This window comes from Squalius cephalus (genome assembly GCF_949319135.1).
Source record: "Squalius cephalus genome assembly, chromosome: 3".
Lineage (NCBI taxonomy): Eukaryota > Metazoa > Chordata > Actinopteri > Cypriniformes > Leuciscidae > Squalius > Squalius cephalus.
In genome coordinates this window covers 19,216,701-19,242,481 of record NC_137124.1, presented here as the reverse complement: position 1 = coordinate 19,242,481, position 25,781 = coordinate 19,216,701, and the positions used below count along the sequence as shown (strand labels likewise).

General features: G+C 37.4%; 1 protein-coding gene and 1 long non-coding RNA gene across 3 annotated transcripts in view; one reads left to right on the top strand and one right to left on the bottom strand.

Moving 5' to 3' along the window:
- The window catches only part of rras2 (RAS related 2), a 53,516-nt gene extending 32,566 nt beyond the window's left edge, over nucleotides 1-20,950 (bottom strand). Inside the window, exon 1 of one of the 2 annotated variants that reach the window (XM_079867496.1) lies at nucleotides 20,552-20,950. In XM_079867496.1, the coding sequence (XP_079723622.1) occupies nucleotides 20,552-20,653 (102 nt within the window). In that variant the 5' untranslated portion in view covers nucleotides 20,654-20,950. Of the gene's footprint in view, nucleotides 1-780; nucleotides 853-20,551 lie in introns of those variants that run through there. The other variant, XM_079867497.1, reaches the window with a different exon arrangement.
- LOC307156222 lies at nucleotides 11,657-16,987 on the top strand. Its single transcript, XR_013820677.1, has 2 exons — nucleotides 11,657-12,117; nucleotides 13,511-16,987. It is a non-coding gene; the product is annotated as an uncharacterized lncRNA (long non-coding RNA).
- Nucleotides 20,951-25,781: the final 4,831 nt, after the last annotated feature.

Below are 25,781 nucleotides of genomic sequence, written 5' to 3'. Positions count from 1 at the left end.
CACGACCTGTATTATCTACATCAGCCTGTCTTGTCTTGATCTTTTGCTGTTTACATAAATAAACATCACTTTTCATTCGCAACTGGATCTTGTGTTTCGTGACGCAACAGTTTGTTGTGGAACAGAAACAAATTCACAAAAAAATAATTCTGGAAGTGTTTTGGTTTTAATTGAAATGTCAGATATATCAATAAGCAGAAACTAAATCAGATGTCAAACTTATGAATATGCTCAGCCGATTTTGTGGCAGACAGATTGACATGACAGATCTCCTTATATTGCCCTCATTTAAACCTAATAAACGACTAGCCTAGCGTAATAAAAATACGAACATTTGACAGTCTCTTTGGGAAAAAACAAACATACATACTAATTTGCACGATTCCAAGAAAAGCATTGTTTAACTTCAAAATCTACTCATTCAAACATACCACAGATTATATGTTTGTTACGCAATGGAACTGTTGTTTTTTCTTCTAGAGTAGGTGTGGTATAATTTTCAGAGCACAGCGTAAAGCAGACAAGGTGTGAGTTATGATTCAGTCAGTAGATGTTCATCCAGCAGTTAGCACAAGTAAACAGGATACCTCAGAAGAACGCGAGCCACATAAAAGCCACAGAAGTTAACGAAAGAGGCAGTATGCGAGTGAGAGATGTGTGTGGGCGCCACTCAACAAACATCAGACAAACATAGCCTACATACCCTCCCCCTCTCATGAAGAGTCACACTCCTCTCCTTCAAACACACACATACTCAAAGCACATGTAACCAAAACTTACCACTACTGCAAACAGCTACCCTAACCAGTGCAGAGCTGTGTTTCCAGAAGCAAGGCAAATCAGAAAAGAGACACTTCATTTAAATGAGGGCTGAAAAACATCCAAGAGGTGTATTATTAGATGAGCCGGGCGTGTATAACCTACAATAGACGGGCAAGTAAATGAGGTACGCTATGTGCTCCATTTCTTATGATGAGGTGTAGCCTCCTGAGACACTGCGATGAATTGGCCTGTCGCTGTGCTTTATTAAAGAACCGGATAAGTCAGCACAGCAGTGGATAAGCTACAGCTGGGACGAAGCGTAACCCCTTTAAGAAGTTTATGCTTACAGCATCTGCCTAATGTGGTAGTTTGAATCAATGGATTTCTGTAAGGAAACCGATGGGAGGATCATGGTGAGGCGTCTGGGCCTCTTTCTCGATTTTAAATAAAGCAAAGGCCTCATGTAGACGATCCTGTCTCTGGTCTGATCAAGGTACTATTCCTTAAAGAAGTCATATATTTTTAGGACTTAATTGTTCCACTGAAATCCATTTAATTCAATTCAATTATTGAATTAAATAATGCTTTACATGCGAGTGCTGTGCTCCAGTTCTCAAACACCGATTTGTGGGTTTGTTATTTTGTCAAATATAATTAAAAATATAATTAAAGACAGACAGACAAATAGACAGATTAGGCATTTAATTGATCAAAAGTGACAGTTAAGACATTGTTCCAAAAAACTATATTGCAAATAAATGCTGTTATTTTAAACTTTATATTCATCAAAGAAGTCTGGAATGTCAAGTGTATCATGGTTTTCACTAGGGATGGCCATTTTTGTCAATTTTTCATTTAGAGTACCGAATCTGTCAAAAAACGAGTACTCGGAGGGCGGTGTGTGTGCGGGGGATGGGGCGTGTCCATCATGGCCATAATGAAATTAATGTTGAAAATAAAAATATGAAATCTATTAAAATATGAAAATATGACTAGAAAAATAACTAGATTAACAATAATGCATTAATGTTCTCGAAAAAGAGACATCTAAAAGGAATAGTTGCATGAGGTGAAGCTCAAGAGTGAATGAACATCAGTAAACTGAAGCCCAGTCTATAGAACACATAGGCTATCAGATATCCTTGATACACAACATAAACGTAACATTAAAACTTGCATCTGCACAAAAGGAACTAAGTTACAGTCAGATTGTGTAACTCCCGTTGTGGATGCGCTCTTCCCGTAACAACACGCTGAAAAATGGGCAACTAGCCTAAAGCACAAAGAACATATAGTGTTCTCATTATAAAGTGGCAGATTGGTGCTGCACATCTTGCACTTAACTGTATTTTCATGATCAAAGTGATTCCAGGCTTCACTGCGCACTTTCGAATCCATTGTTACACTTTATTTCGCTGGACAAAATGCTGTCCTAACGCTAACCAATCAGACCTCAGGTACAGGCCAAAATGCTGCAATAACCAATCAGAAAAAAGTCACTGCGATCATTGTTTTCATGATCGATCGTCTCTGTCACTTCCGAGAACTCCAGTACTCGTGCGCATCCCTAGTTTTCAGCACTATTTTCAAAACTTTCTAATTTGGATAATAATGAGAATTGTTTCTTGGGCACCAAATCAGCATATTAGAATGATTTCTGAAGGATCATAGGACACTGAAGACACTAAAGATTCATCTTTGCATTACAGGAATAAATTACATTTTAAAATATATTAAAATAGAAAAAAGATATTTTAAATGTTATTTTTCAAATAACTATAGGGAATAGTAAAATTGTGCATTAAAAAAACACATGATATAAGCAGGAGGAAGTTAACAACAATACGGATAAAACAATGATTATATGCGTTTTAAAAAGAAGTGACTTCGCTAGAGCACCACTTATAGCCTTGTTTTAGCTTACAACATGGAACAGAACAAAATTATCATAGACTGTTAGCAATAAACAAAAACCAGGAATAAATAATAAAGAAAGTGCAGCATGCTTTGTGTGCTTAAAGAGATTCAGAAAATTCTCTTATCATTTGCTCACCCTCATGTCATTCCAATGACATTCTTTCTTCTGTGGAAAATAAATGAACATATTTTGAAAAATGTTGGTAACTAAACAGTTTACCATTGACTTTTTTTTATCCATTCAATGGAAGTCAATGGGAACCGAAACTGTTTGGTTACCTATATATATTTTTTAAGTTCCACAGAAGAAAGTAAGTCATAGAGGTTTGGAACGACATGAGGGTGAGAAAATTATAAGTGAATTAAAATTTTTAGGTGAACTATCCCTTTAATCTAGAATATCCAAATCAAGGCCATTAGGGGGTATCTTTCTACAATGTTTCTGTAATCACCCAAATGTGAACAATTGTCAGGCCAACAACAACCCACAAAATTAGTGTCACACCATTAGTGTTACACTAAATAAGAAATTATTTGGGGAAAAGAGAAAGAATTCCAATTTCCATAATGTGTTAACGTGTTCACATGACAAACAAAAACAGGCCCATTACAAACTAACAATCACATTTTCCAAACTGTTATGTGCTAAATGAGAAAGTACGCATACAACTAACAATATTTAGCTAGTGCACTGGTTGGCTTGAGCTAACAGCTACTCTAGAGAGTATCACATCAGAGATGAGGACATTAACTATGACTCCGCTCATACGTGTTTGGTCAGAGTCAATTCTGTTTATCACTGTGGGAATAAATTAAATAAAATGCATGATTTATTGGTATTGAAATCAGCATGAAAAAACATGATCAGTGCATCACTATAAATCGTTGATGATTTTTTTATTTTTTTTATTTGTTGTTTATTTGCTTTATAACAGGCCAAACTGGCCTTAGACCAAAGATATCTGTAACCATTTGATATCAGAGGCAACCACGGCATTTTAATCATGATGCAAACAAAGATGCTGCACAAACGTAGCATGAGCAGTTGCTTTTTATTTGAACAAGATTGTATAATTTTATATTGTATAATATCAAGATTTAAAGCAAAAACAGAATGGTCTGACTTCAGATTTGTTAAATTATACTACATAAAACACCTGCACAAAACAAAAACAGCAGAAGGATTAAAAAATAATAAATTAGAATGCAAATTCACTCTCTGACAGAAGGGGGCGCTTATTGAATAGCAGCGTTTATTTGGGTACTGCTGTACAAAGCAGCGCTGCACTTATAAACACTACATTATACTGAGGTAAGGAAAAGGAAATGCCATCAAAACTTTTCAGAAGACAGTCAGTTCCCTTCAGAGATACATTTATATAACCCCCCACCCCTAATTAAATATTTATATTTTTCTTCCTATATATCAAGAATCGCGAACAGTGAGCTTGCTGTGCCTGGTACAGTATTTTCTCTCCTTTTTGCGTCTGTCTTCAGCGTGTCCCGTCGCTAGCCTGTGTTAATGTTCTGACTTCTGTTTACAGACTTCGTAGTATTTCTACACAAATTACATTTTGGGAAATGATTGCGATGCAGTTCGTGTGCAAGTCCAGAATAAAGATCAGCCAAAATAAAACTAAAAACCGGTCAACAGGTGCATAGAAGTAATTTAAAGGGATACTTCACCGTTTTTTCATATTAAACTATGTTATTCCCTTAACTAAGACGAGTTGATACATACCTCTCTCGCCTCAGTACGTGCACTCAATCGCTCTGGCGCGCGGCAACACTTTGATAGCACTTAGCTTAGCCCAGTTCATTCATTAGGGGCCAAACAGAGATGAAGTTAGAAGCGACCAAACACCTCCACGTTTTCCCTATTTAAAGTTACACGACCAAGTATGGTGACCCAAAATAAAACGTGGCACTTTTCTAAGCGGGTAAAAAGGATAACTATAATGTATGGCGGAATAGCACTTGGGAGCACTTCAACTCGGCGCAGTAAAAAGTCATGTTGGTTCTAATGACAGAAGTGAGAGGGAGAGGGGGAGAGGATTTTTCAGGAGTGACTTTTTACTGCGCTGAGTCGAAGTGCTCCCAAGTGCTATTCCGACATATATTATAGTTGTATTTTAACTGTATTTAAATAGGGAAAACGTGGAGGTGTTTGGTCGCTTCTAACTTCATCTCTGTTTGGACCCTAATGAATGAACTGGGCTAAGCTAAGTGCTATCAAAGTGTCGCCGCGCGCCAGAGCAATTGAGTGCACGCACTGAGACGAGAGAGATATGTATCAACTCGTCTTAGTTAAGGGAATAACAGTTTAATATGAAAAAACGGTGAAGTATCCGTTTAAAATAAAATGTATTCCTGTGATGGCAAAGCTGAATTTTCAGCATCATTAAACCAGTCTTTAATGTCACATGATCCTTCAGAAATCATTCTAATATGCTGATTTGGTGTTTAAGATTTCTTATTATTATCATTGTTGAAAACAGTGCTGCATCATTTTTTGAGGATTCTTTGATGAATAGAAAGTTGAAAAGAACAGCATTTATTTGAGATAGGCCTAGAAATCTTTTGCAACATTATACAGTTATAAATGTCTTTGTCACTTTTGATCAATTTAATCCATCCTTGAATAACAGTTGTGGGAAAGCCGAGATGTCTTCCTATTTGGATAGGTAAGGATGATCCACAGGAACAATCAGAGCTGCTTTTAAGCCACATAAGCTTAGAGAAAATAGTAGCATGTTTATCAGTGCAGTCAGCGTGTGTATGTTTTTATCAGTGCAGCAGTGTGAGAAATCACCAGGTGAGTCTGCAGGAAGAAAACAACATCTATACTCTCACTTTTTTAGCTGCTTCATTCAAAAACACAGCCTCCCACACACAGTCCTTCACATTTACTGCTGTCAAACCGATTGTGAACAAATAACTCAAACCTGTTTTGTAAATTATACCATCTGATTTAATAAGAAAAAAGATCTGACTTTAAGGGGTCATGAACTGCATTGTTTTATAATGTTTCCTGGGGTGCACTTATAATGTAAGCATGATTTTTACATAAAATTTTTTCATAATTTAGAAATAAAAGGCTTTTCCTACCCTGATTTTAGCCCTCTGATTTGAATGCTGTTTAAAGGGGCATGTCTGCTGAGAGACTTCAGAGTAAACGCCCACTGCTGTGAGTAGCTAACATCTTTGCATATGAAATAAGTATTACATGTAGAACTCTTTCGGAAACTTTTGGCACGTTTTTACAGTTACAGCTCTCAAGATTAACTAATCGTGAAAAGTGTAGATTATAGCATTATATTTAGATTGTGGCATGAAAGGTTGCAGTGATGAGCATTGTAGCCAATCAGACATGTTGAGCGCATGAATGCAGTGATCTCATCATTGAAACTCTATTTCTAAACTCTAACGAATGCTTTCATCATAACTAACAGTGCAATGCGCAACAGTCCATGGTGCAAACACGATGTAAATAAGAGATTCATTGATTATAACAAGAGTTTTGGCGAGAGTTCAGAACTCAAACTCGCGCTGTGTAATTGACAGCTCCAGCGAATGTAAAGGGAGCGTTCTTTGAACGTTCTATTTATAATTTAATCACATTTTAATGACAGATTATTTTCATCCTACTAAGAGAAACAATGTGAAGTTGACCGTTTAGTCACTGGTTTGATTTACTGGCACATAGACAAAGAACATCTGACTGTACATGAATCATTACATATCAGAAATCATTGGTCACAGATCAGTCAAGTCAAGTTTATTTATATAGCGCTTTTCACAATACCGATTGTATCAAAGCAGCTTCACAGTATTAAATTAAAATAATACATCAATGTTTGTTTCTAGTGGAAAACGTCCACATTTGGTAATGCTGATCAATAGTATTGTTGATTGATTAATTAAATTAAATATCCCCCAACTGAGCAAACCAAAGGCAACAGTGGCAAGGAACCGAAAAAACTCCATCAGGTGACCTGATGGAGAAAAAAAAAAACCTTGGGAGAACCCAGGCTCAGTCGGGGGCCAGTTCTCCTCTGGCGTCTATGAACTAGAGGTCGGATTTAACTGTAAGATTAAAAGTATTATATGAATGCCTGGCTGAAGAGATGCGTCTTTAATCTAGTTTTAAACTGGGAGAGCGAGTCTGAGCAACGAACAGTATCTGGAAGACTATTCCAGAGTTTTGGAGCTAAATGTGAAAATGCTCTCCCTCCTTTGGTGGACCTAGATATCCTAGGTATGACCAAAAGCCTCGAATTTAGTGATCTTAAAGAGCGTGATGGATTATAGGGCAATAGAAGGTCTGTTAAATAGATTGGAGCTAAGCCGTTTAGGGCTTTATAAGTCAGTAGCAATACCTTGTAATTAATACGGAACTTTATAGGTAACCAATGTAGTGATGATAAAATTGGTGTTATATAATCATATTTTCTTGATCTAGTAAGAACTCTAGCGGCGGCATTTTGGACTAACTGTAGCTTGTTTATTAAGGATGCAGGACAACCGGCTAATAAAGCATTACAGTAATCTAGTCTCGATGTCATGAATGCATGAACTAACTTTTCTGCATCAGAAACTGATAGCATGTTACGTAGCTTAGCAATGTTTCTAAGGTGGAAAACGGCGGTTCTTGTAACATATGAAATATGATTTTCAAAAGACAGGTTGCAGTCTAGTATAACACCCAGGTCTTTTACTGTAGAGGATAAAGTAACAGGACATCCTACTATGTTAAAGTTGTAGTGTGAGAGGTTTTGTGGGCGGTTTTTTGAACCGATGATTAGTACCTCTGTCTTGTCTGGATTTAATAAAAGAAAATTGCGCGTCATCCAATCTTTTATATCTTTAACACACTCTGTCAATTTGGATAATTTAGCGTTTTCATCTGGCCGTGATGAAATATAGATTTGAGTGTCATCAGCATAACAATGGAAACTAATTCCATGTTTCCTTTTAATATTTCCAAGTGGCAGCATATATATTGAGAATAACAGAGGGCCTAACACAGATCCCTGCGGCACTCCATAGTTTACTGGAGTTATGATCGATTTTTCTCCATTTAAATAGACAAAATGGTAGCGGTCAGATAAGTATGATCTGAACCAGTTTAATGCTTGTCCTTGAACACCAGTATAATTTTGTAGTCGATCTAAGAGTATTGTGTGATCTATAATATCAAACGCAGCACTAAGATCAAGTAAAACTAGTATTGAGATACAGCCTTGGTCAGAAGCTAATAGTAAATCATTTGTGATTTTAACGAGCGCAGTTTCAGTGCTATGATGCGGTCTGAATCCAGACTGAAACTTTTCATATATGTCATTTTCTTGCACGAAAGAGCCCAGTTGGGCGGATACAACTTTTTCTACTATTTTAGACATAAAAGGAAGATTTGAAATGGGTCTATAATTTGCTAGGTTATTATGATCTAATTGTGGTTTCTTAATGAGTGGTTTTATAACTGCCAATTTAAATGTTCTTGGAACATGACCTAAAGATAAAGATGAGTTAATAATATTGAGGAGAGGCTCTTCCACTACAGGTAACACTTCTTTCAGTAGTTTAGTGGGTACAGGATCTAATAAACATGTTGTTGTTTTAGATGAAGTGATAAGTTTATTTAACTCTTTTTGTTCTATAGTTGTAAAGCACTGTAATTGTTCTTGCGGGGTGATAGTTGAGGCTGGATTATAAGGCGCGATTGAGGACTGAACGTTTACAATTGTGGTTCTGATGTTTTCTATTTTCTCAGTGAAGAATTTCATGAAATCATTGCTACTAAACTGTAACGGAATATTTTGTTCAGGTGACATCTGTTTATTTGTTAGTCTAGCCACGGTGTTAAATAAAAACCTAGGATTGTTTTGGTTGTTTTCTATTAATTTGCGGAGGTGCTCAGCCCTGGCCGATTTTAGGGCCTTTTTATAATGTGACATACTGTCTTTCCATGCGATTCTAAAGACCTCTAAATTAGTTTGTTTCCATTTACGCTCTAAATTACGGGTTTCTCTCTTTAGAACATGCGTAGTATTGTTGTACCAGGGTGCTTTACTTTTCTCTCTGACCTTTTTTAATCTAATGGGTGCAACAATATCCAATTTTCCAGAGAGAATGGTGCTCATAGTGCTAGTTAATTCCTCTAGTTCATCTATTTGTTTGGGTTCACTGAGCAGCTGAGACAGATCAAATAAGCTATTTGAAAAATTATCTATGGTGGATGGAAGGATTATTCTGCCTGATCGATAACGTGGCGCAGCATGACATATTACAGGAGTACGTAATATGCAAGTTACCATGTAATGGTCAGTGACATCATCACTTTGTGGAATGATGTCTATATCGGTTGGATCGGTTCCATGTGATATAATTAAATCGAGTGTATGATTAAAACGATGAGTTGGTCCGGTAACGTTTTGCTTGACCCCAAAGGAGTTTAATAAATCTGTAAACGCAGCCCCTAACGCATCATTTGGATTATCTACGTGTATGTTAAAATCTCCAACAATTAATGCTTTATCGACATTGACTAATAGGTCTGAGAGAAAATCTGCAAACTCTTTTAGGAAATCAGCGTAAGGCCCAGGCGGTCTATATACGGTAGCCAAGGCTAGAAATAATAGGGATGTTTTTCTAACATCTAAGAGCGTAACATTTAGTACAAGTACTTCAAACGAAATAAACTTATAACCCGTTTTCTGAGTAACATTGAGAATATCTCTATAGATTGTTGCAGCACCGCCGCCACGACCAATCAGACGGGGCTCACGCTTATAGGAGTATCCTGATGGAGTAGACTCATTTAGACCGAAATAATCATTTGGTTTAAGCCAGGTTTCAGTAAGGCAAAGTACATCGAAGCTATTATCTGACTATTTCATTTACAATAACTGCCTTAGGTGTGAGTGATCTAATGTTTAGAAGACCTAGCTTTAGAAATAGTTTTTGTTTACTAATAGCAACATTTTCTGTTTTAATAACAATTAGATTTTTCCTAGATCCTGCAGTAGATTTATTATTTGATCTCACTAAATGAGGAATAGACACAGTTTCTATGCAATGTTCTACACTAGTATTTATATCAGTTAAATTGGTGCAGCAGAGACTGTGATTTGGACTTTTGGTTACTAGTCAAAAGGTATTTAACATTTTGGAGATGTTATCCGACAGAAGATCCGCTCCGAATCTGCTTGGGTGTAAGCCATCAGCACGGAAAAGCCTAGGACGCTCCCAAAACAGATTCCAATTATTTACAAAGAGCAGTTTCTGCTCATTGCACCATGACATTAACCATTCATTTAGCGCGAATAATCTACTAAACTTTTCATGTCCTAGTCGGTACGTGGGAAGCGGTCCTGACACAATGATCGTTGTTTCAGGCGATGTGCTGCGTACCGTATCGATCAGAGTCCTGAAGTCTTTCTTCAGAACCTCCGTCTGGCGCAGCCTGATGTCGTTCACTCCCGCGTGCGGGACCACAGTTCCGACGCGCTCGTCACCGTTCAGAATCTCGGGAACGCGAGCAGCGATTTCAGAAACACGAGCACCAGGAAAGCAGTGACTGTGCACCTTACTTTTACCTGACGTAGCGTGTACGTGCCGAACGATGGAATCGTCGATGATGACAGCATCGTGTTCTGTTTCGCGAAGAGGGGAGAAACGATTTTGGGTGGATATCTCGAAAACCGGGAGGGTCGGAGAGAGTCTTGGTCTAGACCTGACTCGCGTCTTCCGCTGCGGAATCATAAAGACTTCGTGGTGGCGTGTTGGAGCCGGAGTGAACGAGACCATGGCTGATCGCGACCTCGGCGCTCGGGACCGAGTCGGAGGTCGGAGTCAGCGGGTTAGTAACGTTAATCACTGATTTGTGTGCATCGGCGCGTGATGTTTCAAGAGCTAAACGCCGGTCTCTCAGCTCGGCTTGTCTCACTAAAAGGTCGTGGATCTGTTTCTCAACAGCTTCCAGCTCAGACTGCAGTGCGTGCAGCTCGAATGTGTCCTCACCTGCACCAAAAGGTAGAATACTTACATCTGATATATTCACCATTTTAACAGATGGACAGTAAGTTAGCAGCGACGCTACCAGTGATGCTATCAATATTAATACTAATTTATGACTGAAGTCTTGGATATAATCCGTCTTTTTAGTGGTACGGGTGTAGAGTAGACGCACGATAGGCGAAAAAATGTTTGTTTGTAAGTGAGTGTGGAGAAGACGCGTTCAGCCGTGATCCACAGGAGTAACCTATAAGAGTATCCGATGTTGGATCACTAATAGGCTTGAGACGCGTCTGCTCAACAGTCCGCGTTGTAACTATGAGGTGAGGAAAAGTAGAAAATGTTCATTGTAAGTGAGTTTAAAGAGAAAAATCAAGAATTATAAATCAAATCGATGGAACTCCAAAGACAACAACGCGTTCAGACGCGACGCATGCGCATTCGTCAATCAAAAACAGATGTATGTGAAGATCAGGCATTAGAATTAACACAGTTACTTACATGTTGTCATATTACCGTCAAGTCCATATCATAAAAGTCTGTTTGCAAAGCCTGTGCCGAAATTGCGACTGATTTACCAAAGAATCCACAGTGAAATGTAGTGCTGGGCTGTATACCGGTTCATACCGAATACCAGTGTTTAATTTTGTTATGATATGAATATGATATGATATGAGCACAGATGTAGCCTATGTGTTACTAAATATGACGGTGAAGATGGATAGGTTAATCTATAATTGATAGCGGTCAAATTATATTACAGTGTTTCCCGTACATTGGTTCACAATATCAACACTGCCCGCCACAAATAGATTTTCCAAAAGACTTTGACATCGTTGAATAAACATGAGCACTGCACGTTTCAAAGTCAAACCGCGAATGAATGAATGCATCTTTGAAGGGAACTAACTATCTTTAGAAAAGTTTCTATGTTATTTTCATTTAATCTTTCTTTATCTTTCCTGATAAACAGTATTTCTGAGCGCTGCGCTGCTTTGTGTACAGCCGTTACTGTTGCCGTTATTTCTGCCGCTCCTAAAGCGCCTCCTGCTGGCACCTATTTGTAAACAGCCTTGCAAACCTGTATTAATACTAGTGTGGAATTTTTCTACAATATTCACTCATGACTGTAAAATAGGGTATTTTAAGTCAATCTACTGCAGTATTTCCTCTCTCAATCAGTAGAAAATGTGGTTAACACCCAGTCATGCTTGAAAAAAATAATAATAACGTCATATACCATGAAACCGGTATAATTTTGCAAAATACTGTGATATAAATGCTCTACTGAGACATTCACATTGTTGGAAATAAATAACCACATTCCTAGATCACTGCTTCTCTCGTGAACACAAAAAGGAGGGCTATGACGGTTTTAAGATTTTCAGAGAATGACTAACTTTAATGAAATTTAATGAACTAGTGCAAAAAAATGCCCGTGCAAAATCAGTTTTTGTGTGTGTTTTTAGTAATTGTTGGTTTGGTGTGTGCTCATTGTTACAATTACACAGCAAAAGTTCAGTGACATTTTTATTTGTGCATGGTAAAAAGCACACAGTGAACTCCGAGAAAACGCTATGCTTGAGCAAACAGTTTGTGAATAGGCAACTACAAATGATGCCCGTGAAAGAGACTGTGAACGCATTGAATAGGATATGTTTAGTTGGTGAATAGCATAGGCTACTATTACACAGTAGCGATAGCGTTAAGCGCAGCAGAATGAAATATAATATTCAGAAGTAAACAGCTGACTTACAGATTCAGTTTACATCTACAAATGAATAAGCACCTCGATTCAGGGAGCAGTGCAAAGTGCCCGTGCAAAATCAGTTTTTGTGAGCTGATCGCCGTCAAAAAAGTTCAGGAGATATTTCTTGCGATGGCAATATGATCAAAAATAACTTTATATTGATTCAATGGATTAATTGCATTTTGAAAAAAAAAAAAAAAAGTCATGAATTTATTGCATTTTTGGGAAAAAATAATCAGTTTTTATAATAAATCTTAAAAAATTCAAATCCAGATTTTGATTTTCAATGTTGTTATAACCTAAAGATGCTATGTGAAAGTTTGAAACAGAAAATAGTGGTTTTCACACATTTAGTGGTTATCTCACATTCGAGAGATATGCGAATAACACACAGACAGACAGACGGACGTTTCTGTAATTTATAGATAGATGGATTTATCACGTTCGGGAACCAAACTATAATATTCAGAAGTAAACAGTGTAGCTGACTGAGTGTTTATGTCAGAATGTTTATTTTTAAACCACAACCTTCTTGGGGCTTCTTTGACCGATACAACTCTCTAATGTCAGAATGTTTATTTTTAAACCACAACCTTTTAAAAATGACATATTTAACAATATATTTTGCATTTCTCATCCAAACAATGTCAAACTTGGCACTGCACTTACTCGTGCCCGTGGTGAGACACCTGTCGAGTTTGAAATCAATCGGACTAACGGTTCGAGAGATATGCGAGGAACAGACACACACACACACACACACACACACACACAGACAGACAGACAGACAGACAGACAGACGTTTCTGTAATTTATAGATAGATGTTTATTTTTAAACCACAACCTTTTAAAAATGACATATTTAACGATATATTTTGCATTTCTCATCCAAACAATGTCAAACTTGGCACTGCACTTACTCGTGCCCGTGGCGAGACACCTGTCGAGTTTGAAATCAATCGGACTAACGGTTCGAGAGATATGCGAGGAACAGACACACACACACACACACACACACACAGACAGACAGACAGACAGACAGACGTTTCTGTAATTTATAGATAGATAACTTAAATTTCTTAAGTTGCTTCAGAAGATATAAAATATTGTGTATGAGTCAAACCACTTCTTTGACGCTTTCATGGTGCTGTTCTATCATCTTTTGCGGGCTTTTGTAAGAAAGAAAGTCTATACTGGCGTGCAACAACATGAGGGTGAGTAAATAAAATATCTTTATGAGGCTATTCTTTTAAGCCACAGCATAAGATTTTTTAAATATTTTTAAAGTCCCCCTGTAGTCAATAATTGTATCCCTTCAAACTCATCTTTGATCATTAAAATGACATATTTTAATGTTTTTTTCCTGTGAATTTTTTTTTCCTTACGCCTTAAAATGGCTTGAATGTAACTACACACTTGCTTCATTTAGTATATGCGGATCCTGAATATGCAAATTAGCCCTGCCTCCACTCACTCACACCAGCTCCAGCTTAGAGATCCACTCGGCCAACTTACTGAGGTAAATGCTGCACAATGGTATTGCTCTTTACAATGTCGGACACGTAACGGTAATTTCTATGATTAGTTCATATAGTTCATCATAACATCGTAATATACATCATACACCCGCTATATTGCTAAATCTACCAGATTGTTCATATCAACAGAAAAAAATACCGGGATAACCTGGTTTCTCATGAGACTCCCTTGCTTCAGGGCATAGCGATGGTATGCTATAAAGTTCGCCAGCACGTTGACGTGATTAGATACAAGGTAGTTTGTGACGTCAGAAACACTAGCGATTTCAAACCGAGTTTTTGAAAATTTATTTAGATCAATGCAGTTTTAAAGAGAAAATACTCAGCAATTGTCACGGTTATCTGGACTCATTCATCTTTAGTTTCACTTTCATGGACTTTCAGTTTTTCTTCATCAGTCACATGTTTCTCTGTCTTCATCCTGTGACAGATCGACCGACCATATGGATTATGCAGCGCAATTTTCTGTTATTGCTCATGAGAGCCTGAACTATTTTACCTTCACTGGACAATTCTGCCTTCTTGCCATCACCAGACCTTTGACGACGAGACTGAAGTCATTGTTCTGGATAAAGGCTAATTACCGTCACCCCATAGACCTCCCAGACATGTCTGGATTGAACTGGAGGGACGCTATCATCCGGTGTCTGGAAAGTGTCTACCCCCGGTCCAGAACACAGCCGGATCCAGAGCCCATTCCACCACCATTGACCACGGAGGAATCATGTGTGCCCCCCGCAGACGGAGAGCTACCACCCGCCACGACGCATCAGCCAGTGCCCGAAGACAAGAGGTCAGCGCGGAACCCTCGCCCTGGAAGAGGAGACCCCAGTGAGTCTGACCAGGGGTGTGAGCCCACTACATAAGTGGGCAAGGGTATATTGGTGGAAATTGAGACTGAGGACTGGCTGACGGACTTCAGCGCGGAGGTATCATCTCCCACCCTATCCTACCCCATTTCTGTTTTTTCATCGCTGTTTTTAGACAGCACAATGGACTCTTTATCTTTTTCTTTAGAAACTTCATGGCTGTTTCTAAACAGCACAGACACCTACATGAACAAAGTATTGTTACCTTCCACCCTGTCAAATCTTCCTCTGCCTCCGTCACCGCCCTGCTCAGCCAGTCCTCCAACCCCGCCTCTGTTGGAGGTTTGCAGCCCTTCGCAATCTCCTGTAATGCCAAGCAGTCACGTTGAGCCGAAGGTCCTTCAACCACCTGAGCAGATAGAACCAGTGGCTCTGCCTCTGGCCTCAGATAGTCACGCTCTGTCTCGGCCCATCGACCTCTCAGCTCAACCTTGGCTCCTCCCACTTTCGGCTCCACCAGACACCCTCTGCCGGGTTCCCTCGTCCCACCGGCTCCCCCTTGGTCAGTCATCACTCCTCTGCCACGGACTTGCGGATATTCCGCTGCACTCCGTTCCTCCACCCCTACGACTGCAGCAGGCTCCTCTTTCCCTTCGGGTATGCCTCGGTCCTCCATTACACCGGCATCGCCTTGGTCCTTGGGCAGTCTAGCTCCTCCTCAGACGATCGTTGCCACGGGATTGCCTGGGCCTTCTTTGCCAGCGATGTCGCTTGTCTCCATTGGCTCTCTGTCTGCGCCTTGGGATCCCTCGGGTCTGCCTCCGTCGGTCATCTCCCAGTTGATGTCAGCCTCCACGCCACCTTGGCTACTCCCTCCCTTGTCTCCACTGTGGGCTGTCGTCTCTCGGCTCTGGGTCTGTGCCGTCGGACGCCCTTCATCATCACCGCCGGGGTCTCGTCGTCCGTATTTCACCATCACTCCATCATCTCCATTCTTCCCTGTATCATCACCTCGGCCACCTCCAAAGCCCCCTCCATCACCTCTGCTACTACGGAGCGGGGTCACTCCTACTGGGAGGTGGCGTTCTGTCACGGTTATCTGGGCTCATTCATCTTTCGTTTCACTTTCATGTACTTTCAGTTTGTTTTCATCAGTCATGTTTTCTGTCTTTGTTTCCCGCCACTAATCTGTTCCCATGGACACTAATCTTCCACCACAGCTGCACATCATTTAGTTCGTTACCTCTGTGCATTTAGTTCCTCTGTGTTCAGTATTCAGTTGTCGGTCAATGTTTGCGTGTTTTGTGTTTTAACCTTTGTTTCACACATGCTCTGTAACACTTTCTGTCAGTTCCTCAGTTTATTGTATTATTAAATCTCTTCGTATTGGATCCTGTATTCCTTCGTCTTCCTCCTGTGACAGCAATGGTGTTGACTTATGAATTTGCACATGGTTTGGCTTAAAGCATATTAAAAACATCCCATAGACATAGAAACAACATTAAAAACTTTATTTTCACGACAGGGGGACATTTAAGGAAATAAGTCATCAAGGCTGCATTTATTTGATCAAAATCACCAGTAATATTGTAAAATATTACAATTACAGTTATTTTAGTTTTTTTAATTTAATGTAATTTATGTCTGTGATGGCCAAGCTTAATTTTTAGCAGCCATTACTCAGTGTCACACAATCCTTTAGAAATATTTTTTTGCTCAAGAAACATTTCTTTTTAGGGGTGTAACAGTATACATATTTATACCGAAAATGTTCTGTAAAGGTCAGTGCCTAACAAATTCAGCGTTGATTTAACCACTGAATTTGTAGAACTTCTCTGTGTGCGGAACATAATTTAAAACTCAAGAGTTCCCCCCCAGAATGGGACTATATTGTTTATATCGATTTACTTTGATGTTGAGAACACATCTGAGAAATAACAAAGGACACATAGTGAGCTGCTGCTAAATAAGTGCATGATCCATGTTGTCTTAAACATGAGAAGTGCTTTATAGTAAGCTCTTCAAACTAAATCATAAACCTACATAGCTTGCCCCTACTCTCAGATACGCGTGTTGTTCAATGCGTTTGAGATGCATTTTCCTCAGTGCACAACTTGCGGTTCTATACTTAACTGTAACTGTTACAACTTCACACAAGTATTTCCATTTCACATAAAGTTTTATCCTGACAATAAGCGAGCCAACTTTGCAGACTTCAATGAACGAGTGGCGGCGCGTGCATGCACGTCAAATAGATGGAGCGGATTAGAATGAAAGCGCAATAATTCTAACCCACCACCTTCTAAGCACTACATTCTAACCAACCTTCTAAGCACTTCAATATAAGCACTTCAAATCTTTTCCCCCATTTACAAGTTTACAACAGCACCAGACTTTTTTTTTTTAAACAGACATAGTTTGTTCAGTAAACCACTGTTTAATAATAAAAAAAAGGTTGCTTGCTGTATACTGAAAACATACCGACCCATATCTTCAAAACCGAGGTATGTCATTTTTGTGTAACATTACATTCCAATTTCTTATTATTATCAATGATGAAAACAATTGTTCTGCTTAATATTTTTGTGAAAAAGTCTTTACTGTCACTTTTGAATTTAAATATGTCTTAGAATGATTTCTGAAGGATCATATGACACTGAAGACTGGAGAAATGGCTGATGAAAATTCAGCTTTGCGTTACAAAAATAAATGATTTTTTAAAAAGTATATTCAAATAGAAAACCATTATTTTAAATTGTAATAGTACTTCACAATATTACCATGAGCCTCTGAGCTGGACGTTGTTGTTCCCGCTTTCTCTGTAGTATAGGCCTTGTTGTAAGGAATGAGAGAGCCAGTGATAAGAGCTAATATTAGCTAACATGTGATCGTGCCTTCAACAGCGACATGCTATGCTTAGTGTACTCTGAGACCATCTGAAGCGATAAAAAGGTCAGTGAGGCCTGCAACAATTTCACTTTCACACTTTTGCTAATGAGAAACAGCCGTTACTCACAAGAAGCTCAGCTGAGCACTAAAACCATCTAGGAGGTTGATGACAATGATGTTCTTGTAGCTGTAAATCACAAAGATTACAAACTACATTTACCCAACATTTGTTAAAGTTAAGAAAATAAAAAAATAATGACAAAATTCAGCTTGACTAGTACAATAGTATTTTTATTAACTAACATTAAAAAAGATGAATAAATGCTGTAAAACACATATTGCTCATTGTTAGTTCATGTTAGCTAGCTAATACATTAACTAATGTTAACAAACGAGACCTTATATAACCAAATATAATTAATTAAACAATTTATGAATTAATATCTACAACACAAGGTAAAAAAAAAAAAAGTTTAAAAATGAAAAATTACTAAAATCATCTTGACCTGTAGATTATATTATTAACAATTATAAAATTACAATACAACAAGAAAAATTTAATCTGCTACTAAATAATATCTGTATGAAAGGCCATATACTACACAGCTTGGATTGCATCACAATGACGTAAACTAATCCATTTTGGTCTGAGTCACATGCCTGACTGCCACTGATCATGGCCCATAACGCTAGCTTGAGATCAACCAGTCTGTTTTTGTAGTGAAGTCATCATTGTGGCACCCTGTAGCCTATACGACTTACAAATGTATAGCAGTCAAGCAATGTTAATGCATCACTGCAGTTCTGCAACCAAATTTTGACTGCAATCAATTGTTTCCCGACAGCATAACTAACGAAGAATGTCATGCATGCACCTAACATACTGCCGCAAAGCGGTGTGAGACAGGAGGCAGCGCATAGTTTCCCATTCCCATACACATACAGGAGACCGAGCAGGAGTGGAGGGACTTCCTCTTCCGGCTTCTCCATGCCATGATCATTAACCCAACATGACTCCCTGAGTAACACACATCTGAATGGGAAAGCCTGGAGTCAGAAAACAGCTGGGCTGTGCTTTCTCACTAGAAAAGTCTTCTAGAAATACTCCAACAGGAAGGGTCTTCCTTGGTTTTCTTGGGACTACTCTAGTTTTCACACATTTAGCACCTCTGAAATTCAACACAATTTTCTTATATCCCACACTTAAAAACAGCTGATTTCCTTTCTGCATTCTGAAGTCTGTGTGTTTGTTGGGTTAATGTATAATTGTAGTCTGCTTTTCATTACTATCCAGCCACAGGTGTTTTATTCAGCACATTTGATAGCCAGAGATCATGATGCCAACAAATGTTGATTATTAAGCTCAAATGTGGCACTAAGGACCGGAGTGTCCAACAAAATGGACCGGCTCTGAATCGGAAAGACGTGAGACTGACCGGCCGGTCACAAGCTCCTCTTCTCTTATATCGAAATCCTCTGACATTTCTCTTTAAAAATTCTTATTTTAGACTTCTAATTTGTGACAGGTGTTTTTTTTTTTCTTCTTCTTCTTTTTTTTCTCTATCCTCTGCGCTTATTTCGCTTTCGTCAATACGTCATGCGTTGGGTCAGAGGTCTGCCAGTGATAACCACACTGGAAGCCAGTGATTATAGTTTATAAAGTTATAAATATGGATTTTTTTTTTTATAAACGCATAGCTTCGCTTCAGAAGGACTTTTATGATGGATGGATGTGCTTTTTTGGGGGCTTCAAAATCTCAGATGCTACTTACTCCCATTATAAAGCTTGGAAGAGGCAGGATATTTTATAATGTAACTCCGATTGTGATTGGCTGAAAGAAGAAAGTCATATACACCTATGATGGCATGGGGGTGAGTAAATTATGGGATCATTTTCATTTTTGGGTAACCTAATCCTTTAATATGCCATAATTTGTCAAATAAACATACACATAATTAAGTAAATTAAATAAATACTTCTATCCAAAAACTGCATGTCTTGATAGAAGACACACACACACACACACGCCTGTTTTCTTAAGTTTAATTATTTATATGAGTACATTGAGTACTGATTAATGGTCTGAAAAGATATAATCAAAACAAATAGTACATTTGTGTTACAAACATTCTAGTTACCATCTGATTAATTTTAATGTGTAAATGTTTTGCGTACATGTTTTGTCCCATGTCTGAACAATGACTACCAAACCTGTTCCTGCATTTTTTTACTACAATAATTTGGTATTGTAAAATACCCTGTTACCAACAATTAAAATGACATGATTCTGAAATCTGCTTACACTAGAAATACAATTTTCATTACTACAGATTTGACAGAAGAAACTACAGTAACCAAGGTATTCTGGCAGAAACATGGTACATTTCTAAGGGACTTATCAAAAAGAAGGGGGAAAAACTTCTTTCAATATTGTTTCTTTCAACATACTGTTGCATAACTTTGTTATGCAGTTTTTAAATATAATTACAGTCCCTATATTGCCTTTGAAAGGTCAAACAAACGTCCTATATTCAATAATTTAGTAAAACAGCATAAAATGCAACAGTTTACGAAAGTGTTTCTCATGTCTATGAACTACATACAGCATCGCTACAGAGTTTTAACCCCAACTACAAGCATTAACTCTTGCATTCCCCCTGCTATGTTTATGTTTACGTTTAGGCAGTAATTTTCTTGAATATAAGCGAAGAGTTAAATTGACGCAGGCCTCGCTTGGATTCCTAAACCCCCCTTTCCGCTTATGGGGTCCCCATTTCTGTGAGCAAGATCCACCCATATGTGCTACACACACACTCACATTATTTAAAGGGCCGAAACCCTCATAACATTCCGCCATCTCTCCGCTTACCTGGATAAACTGGATAGTTAAAGCTGATTTTCCGACGCCACCACCTCCGACGACCACCAGGCGATATTTCTCCTGCACTGAGCCGTCCTTCCAGCCAGCCATCGGGGACACGCTGCTGCTCTCGCTCCGCTGTCTAAACACACGCACACCGAGCCACTTTACTCTGTGACAGGCCTTCAGATGGAGAATTGCAACGGGAAAATGCGATACGGCGTTCAGGCGCTGTGTGAACTCAGTGGTAATCCGTACGAGATGAGAAAAGTACGAGCACTGTCTGTGGGAAATGCATTCACTGCAGCCTCAAGTCCATACGCCCTCGTCTAAATCGCTACCAGGCACTGACTGCCTGTGCTGCAAGATGAGGGGAAGATAGGGCTAATCAGTTCAGCCAGTACACGCAGAGACGCTAGGGGGCGCACACTGCTATTCCCGCCTGTGTGTGTTGGTTTGTAACTCGTCATGTGAATGTATTATTGATCTATCTCAATTACTAAATATCTAAAATTGTGTTGTAAAAGTTTAAATTGCCATTGAAAAACCCATATTATGAATATTGTCTATCATGGGCTATCTTATGGTAATTCACTGCCAAGGCTGGGAGACCAGTTAAAGGGATAGTTCACCTAAGAATGAAGATTATGTCATAATTTACGCACCCTCATGTTGTTCCAAACCTGTATGAGTTTCTTTCTTCAGTTGAATACAAAAGAAGATATTTTGAAGAATGTTGGTAGTCAAACAGTTGATGGACCCCATTGACTTCCATTTTATTTTTTCCCTTTCTACGGAAGTCAATGGGGCCCATTAACTGCTTGGTCATCCATGTTTTTCAAAACATATTTTTTTGTGTGTTCAGCAGAAAAAAAAAGAAATTCAAGCTGGTTTGGAACAACTTGTCTTTATGGTGTGTAAATGATGACATAATTTTTGGGTGAACTATGCCTTCAAGTCCAACAAACCATCTTAGGCTGGTTTAAGTTTTGCATTGCTTTGCAAACATCTGTTAAAGAATAAATGTACATTTGAATCCTCTAAATCAGTGGTTCTCAGCCAGGGCTCAAATATTTTTTATTTTATCTAATATATATTTATATTTTTAGTAGGGCTGTCAAACGATTAATCGCGATTAATCGCATCCAAAATAAAAGTTTGTTTTTACATAATATATGTGTGTGTATGGTGTATAATTATTTTCTATATATAAATACACACACATGCATGTATATATTTAAGAAATATTTGCATGTATATACTGTATATATATATATATATATATATATATATATATATATATATATATATATATATATATATATATATATATATATATATATACAGGGCTGTCAAACGATTAATCGCGATTAATCGCATCCAAAATAAAAGTTTGTTTTTACATAATATATGTGTGTGTATGGTGTATAATTATTTTCTATATATAAATACACACACATGCATGTATATATTTAAGAAATATTTGCATGTATATACTGTATATATATATATATATTTATATTATATATAATTTATATTATATATAAATATTTTATATATAAATAACACATTTTTCTTAAATATATATGCATGTGTGTGTATTTATATATAGAAAATAATTATACTCCATACACACACATATATTATGTAAACACAAACTTTTATTTTGGATGCGATTAATCACGATTAATCGTTTGACAGCCCTAATTTTTAGACATGGAAAAGTCATGGAAATGTATAAAAAATAATGGAAAGTTCTATAATGAATATTTATAAAATAAAATATTTATAAAATATTTACATTTTTATCAAAATATGATTTTACAAATATAAATTGCTATTTGTGAGTAAAAATAATAATAATTTGAAACACTTAAAAATCCGGTTATCACAGAAAATTCAGTTCTTGAAAATACTAGAATTATGGAATTAAACTAAATTAATTATTAGATTATTATTATTATGAAAATAATTTTATTTGATCATTTTAATATATTAACACTCATAGTTTAATTACAAAGCTGTAGGCTTAAAAATATCCAAGGCTCCGTGGGTCGTGGGAGATATTCAAATATTTTTTTGGACTTGGAATCAAAAAGGCTAAAAACCGCTGCTTGTGTCACTTCACATGCTATATGTCTATTATCCTTGTAATGTTGAAAATGAATTATCACACTAAATGTTTACTCTCTTTTACTGTATGTGATATGTGTTTCCTCATCACTTTGCTCTCCTAAATGAGCTGTCAAGTTCAAATTTACATTGTGGGAAACTCGTGCGAAAATTATTCAAATGATTTTATCCCTCTATGGAAATCTGAAGAGGACAACCAGTAACACAGCACCTGTGTGTGTGATAAATATAACAATTAAGTCCCTTCTCCACCCACTTGTATGTGCAGGGTCTATAATGGAGCTGTTTATTTCCACAGCTGCAGTAGACACTACTTACTCAGGATCAGTCTATCTTAAAAAACCCAATGTGCATCAACAGAGGAAGAATTTTTACAACATGAGGAAGCATCAGCTGCGAAATGTAAATCCTGTGAACACTACACTACTGAACTCCATGAATGCCATTGTTAAAGGGGTCATGACATCAGAAGTCTAATTATCCTTGATCTTTTGGCACATTAAGAGGTCTTTGCACTATTTAAACATCCTGCAAGTTTCATATCTTAAAACTACCTCTTCAACTTCTAAATAATAAGAAGCTCAAGGAACATATTAAAATAACAATAATAAACAAAAATCCATGTAATGATACCGTGGTTTGCATACTTTTTTTTTTTTTTTTTTTCACACGCATTGGTTTGCACACTCTCTTTAGCAGTACCTCAGACACAAACTGTCGGAAAGTTATTATTTGAGTAGCAGAATTAATCAATTCCCTTTGACTCCTCTCGCCCCAGAGGAATTTCAGGAATTTCAATTAACTCGTAATCCATAACTCCAAGATTCACATGGCCCCACTGCAGTCGCCGAGAGCAAAGAAACTACAGGAGTTCTTTCCACCTCCCACAGTCCAGGGAAAAAAAGATAACCAGTGTACACATTACATAAAACATCTGAGAATAATTATTATTTTTCCAGCAAGAAATGTTAATCTTATCTAGTTCTGAACACCCTTTAAAAAGTGTACCAGAGATCATCATTTATTCTGCTTTTATTGGGAGTATAAAATCTCTGGGTGATGTCACCTCAAGAGCTTTTGCCGCCTCACCCTTCTCATTTAAAATGACTTAATCCATATCACTACCATTCAAATGTTTGGAGTCAGTACAGTAAGTCTCTTAAGGCTGCATTTATTTGATCAAAATACAGTAGTTACAGTAATATTGCTGTCATACAACAATTAATCCAGAATGCAAGAGGAAAACTAATACATAATACAACTGAATCAAAGGAACAATTAATGCAAAAGTCAAAAGTCTCACATTATGACTCACATCATGGAACATTTTCATTCTTACTGTGCATGTATGATTAAATGTCACCTACTGTGTTTGTCATTTCAAAACAGAAACCGTAGCCTATAGCGTTGTCATTTTGTTTTTCACCACTTAGTCATTATAATGACAAATGTGGCTGGCCAATCAGTGCAGCATTTGCATCAAAGGGTGCTTGATGAGAAGGCGATGATACTAAAACATTACTACAATTATACTTATATTTAGGATTTGCCAGAATACTGATCTATTTCAATGCAGTGTTTACAAGGAGATATAAAAACCAGTTGAACTGTGCCCAGATTGTAAAACTCTCCTCTTGGCCTCATGATACCACAAGCAAATATGACTATTTATTCAAACAGTGTTTTAACTGAATATCAAATATAATGGAAAACTTGGATTATATAGCCTGAATGAAACTCTTATAAGCAAGGTTTTATACAGTGTAGAGGTTTTCTCTTGTTTTACAATCAAATGATTAGACATCTTTGTATTGATGTATTGAACATGTTCAAATGTTTGTCTCACGTGAGCAAGAGGAGCTGACAAGTTACAATATTGATCAAAGTCTCATTCTGAAATGGCATTTTCAGGAAAAGAGCTGACATGTAAAGATGTCAAAGAAACCTAACAAGCTCCAGCTTTGTGTCACTGCTATATGGAGAGTCTTGAGTGCTTTAATTATGACTTGTGCTCAGAAGAAATGGAATAACAGTTGCACAAAATCTGAAGCCGTCTGCTTTACATGTTGTGAAAAAAATTGTGCGGATGTGCAGTACAAGCCGAACCTCTTCATTTATAGCGCTTGCTCAGAACTTTATTACCTCATTTTCATTGGCTATATGATTTTATTACATGTATAACAATATATAAATCTGGGAAACTCATAAAAATTATATTAATGGAGTTTTATGTGCATTGTTCCTTCTTATAAAGAATAATGGAATTAAATGCATGACTTGCATATACTCACATCAGCCCTTTTCACACCCATCTCTCCCACTCTGCATGAACCTGGAAGCTACTTAGATCTAATGTATCATTTACATCAAAAACTGCTTCCACTGCACTTTATGAGACAATGACTGGTGACCAGGTGAATGCTGTGACTACATACACTTCAGTTCAAAAGTCTGGGCTCAGATAATACTTTCATTCTGCAAGGATGCATTAAATTGATCAAAAAAGGCACTTATGTTGTTACAATAGATTTCTGTTTCATACAAATGCTTTCTCATGAAAAAAAATGAGATGGGAATAAAAATTATTTGTCAATGCTTTTGCGTTCCCTCGAAAAGTTTCTCAAGGGAATGCAAAACCTTTGAGACCAAATGCAAAAGCATTGTAATATTTTTTCCTCCCATCTCACATTTTTTCCATAACCATGTTCCATTAGAGGCTCTGTACTACGTTGATAATAAGAAATATTTCTTGAGCACCAAATCAGAACTTACATTGATTTCTGAAGGATCATGTAACTGAAGACTGGAGTGATGATGCTGAAAATTCAGCTTTGCCATCACAGAAATAAATCACATTTTAAAATACATACAAATAGAAAATTTTAAAATGTAATAATATTTCACAATATTGTTGTTTTTACTGAATTTTTAATCAAATAAATGCAAATGATGAGTATTAGACCCTTCTTTCAAAAAACATTTAAAAAAATTAATGTGGCTCCTTATCTACTCAGGGCAAAGCCATGATGACCTTGACGCCTTCGTCCTTAATATTATAATGCATTACGTAGACAAGAAAGTTATGACTGACCACAAGTCTTATGAG